At 48.6% G+C, this 1,317-nt stretch overlaps 1 protein-coding gene across 1 annotated transcript in view; it reads right to left on the reverse strand.

Moving 5' to 3' along the window:
* Positions 1–1,317, reverse strand: part of ric1 (RIC1 homolog, RAB6A GEF complex partner 1) — a 14,420-nt gene extending 13,103 nt beyond the window's left edge. Inside the window, exons 1-2 of the mRNA XM_068753171.1 lie at positions 1,258–1,317; positions 1,039–1,122 (exon numbers count right to left, since the gene is read on the reverse strand). Coding sequence (XP_068609272.1) covers positions 1,039–1,122; positions 1,258–1,317 — 144 coding nt within the window. The remainder of the gene's footprint in view (positions 1–1,038; positions 1,123–1,257) is intronic.

Below are 1,317 nucleotides of genomic sequence, written 5' to 3' on the forward strand. Positions count from 1 at the left end.
AGTGGTGCTGCTCCACATGGCCACGCAGATCTCCTCGGCCATGGAGTACCTGGAGAAGAAAAACTTCATACACAGGTGGGTTTAACCAACTCGACAAGTTCGGCCTGAAAAGACACAGAAAAGACATGATCTATTGTCTTGATCTTGTGCTGCCTTTTTGACCGGAACTCCTCTCTTGTCATTGCTCACCTCTTTGCTTTGCCTCCTGCAGGGATTTAGCTGCCCGTAACTGCCTCGTTGGGGAGAACCACCTGGTAAAGGTTGCAGACTTCGGCCTGAGCAGATTAATGACGGGCGACACCTACACGGCTCACGCTGGGGCCAAGTTCCCCATCAAGTGGACGGCGCCCGAGAGCCTCGCCTACAACAAGTTCTCTATTAAATCCGATGTCTGGGGTGAGATTGATCTGTTGAACGGTACCGTCTGCTCCGAATCGTTCATTTCTTTCTCGTCAGGTTCTTTATTTATCATGTATTCTACTGTTTGCATCACATGCACCTGTCTACTTCCTGCTACTCCAGCATTTGGGGTGTTACTGTGGGAGATTGCCACCTATGGGATGTCCCCCTACCCCGGCATCGACCTGTCCCAAGTGTATGAGCTCCTGGAAAAAGACTACCGCATGGACCGACCAGAGGGCTGCCCCGAGAAGGTCTACGAGCTCATGACAGCCTGTGAGAGTTAAAAACTCGTCTTTCACCGAAGGTAACTTCTGTTTCATTTATCGCGGGATGGCTTTTTAATTCTTTTTTTCTTCCCAGGTTGGCGGTGGAGCCCTCCAGAACGGCCATCCTTCGCCGAAACGCACCAAGCCTTTGAGACCATGTTCCAGGAGTCCAGCATTTCCGATGGTCAGTGCCAAAATGCACTTTTACTTTGGAGGTGCAAAAAAAAAATGTCTTTGAAAGTCACGTTTGGCTGCTTGTCAAATCCTGATTTGCATTTTTAGAGGTCGAAAAGGAATTGGGCAAGAAAGGGAAGAAGGTGACACTCGGCTCTATTCAACAGGCTCCAGAACTGCCCACCAAAACCAGAACTCTCCGGAAAAACACGGACAACAGGGACGGCGATAGTCCAGGTGAGACGCATTCGCATCCTGTCCTTGATGCTGCTAATTGTGTCTGTCGCCATTTTATTATCCTGTAAGAAATATGTGGATTGTGGCGTATAAATTGTTACTCTGATAAAATAAAATCCTCCAAGTTTCCGTTTGAGTTAAGACAGTCTGAGCTTTTCTTCTAGTCAAAGCATTTCACAATTTCTGTTCCTTTTGGGCTCCTCCTCAGACTCGGTGGAGCCGGAAGCAGCCGTGTCAT

Source organism: Brachionichthys hirsutus, chromosome 19, assembly GCF_040956055.1.
Source record: "Brachionichthys hirsutus isolate HB-005 chromosome 19, CSIRO-AGI_Bhir_v1, whole genome shotgun sequence".
Lineage (NCBI taxonomy): Eukaryota > Metazoa > Chordata > Actinopteri > Lophiiformes > Brachionichthyidae > Brachionichthys > Brachionichthys hirsutus.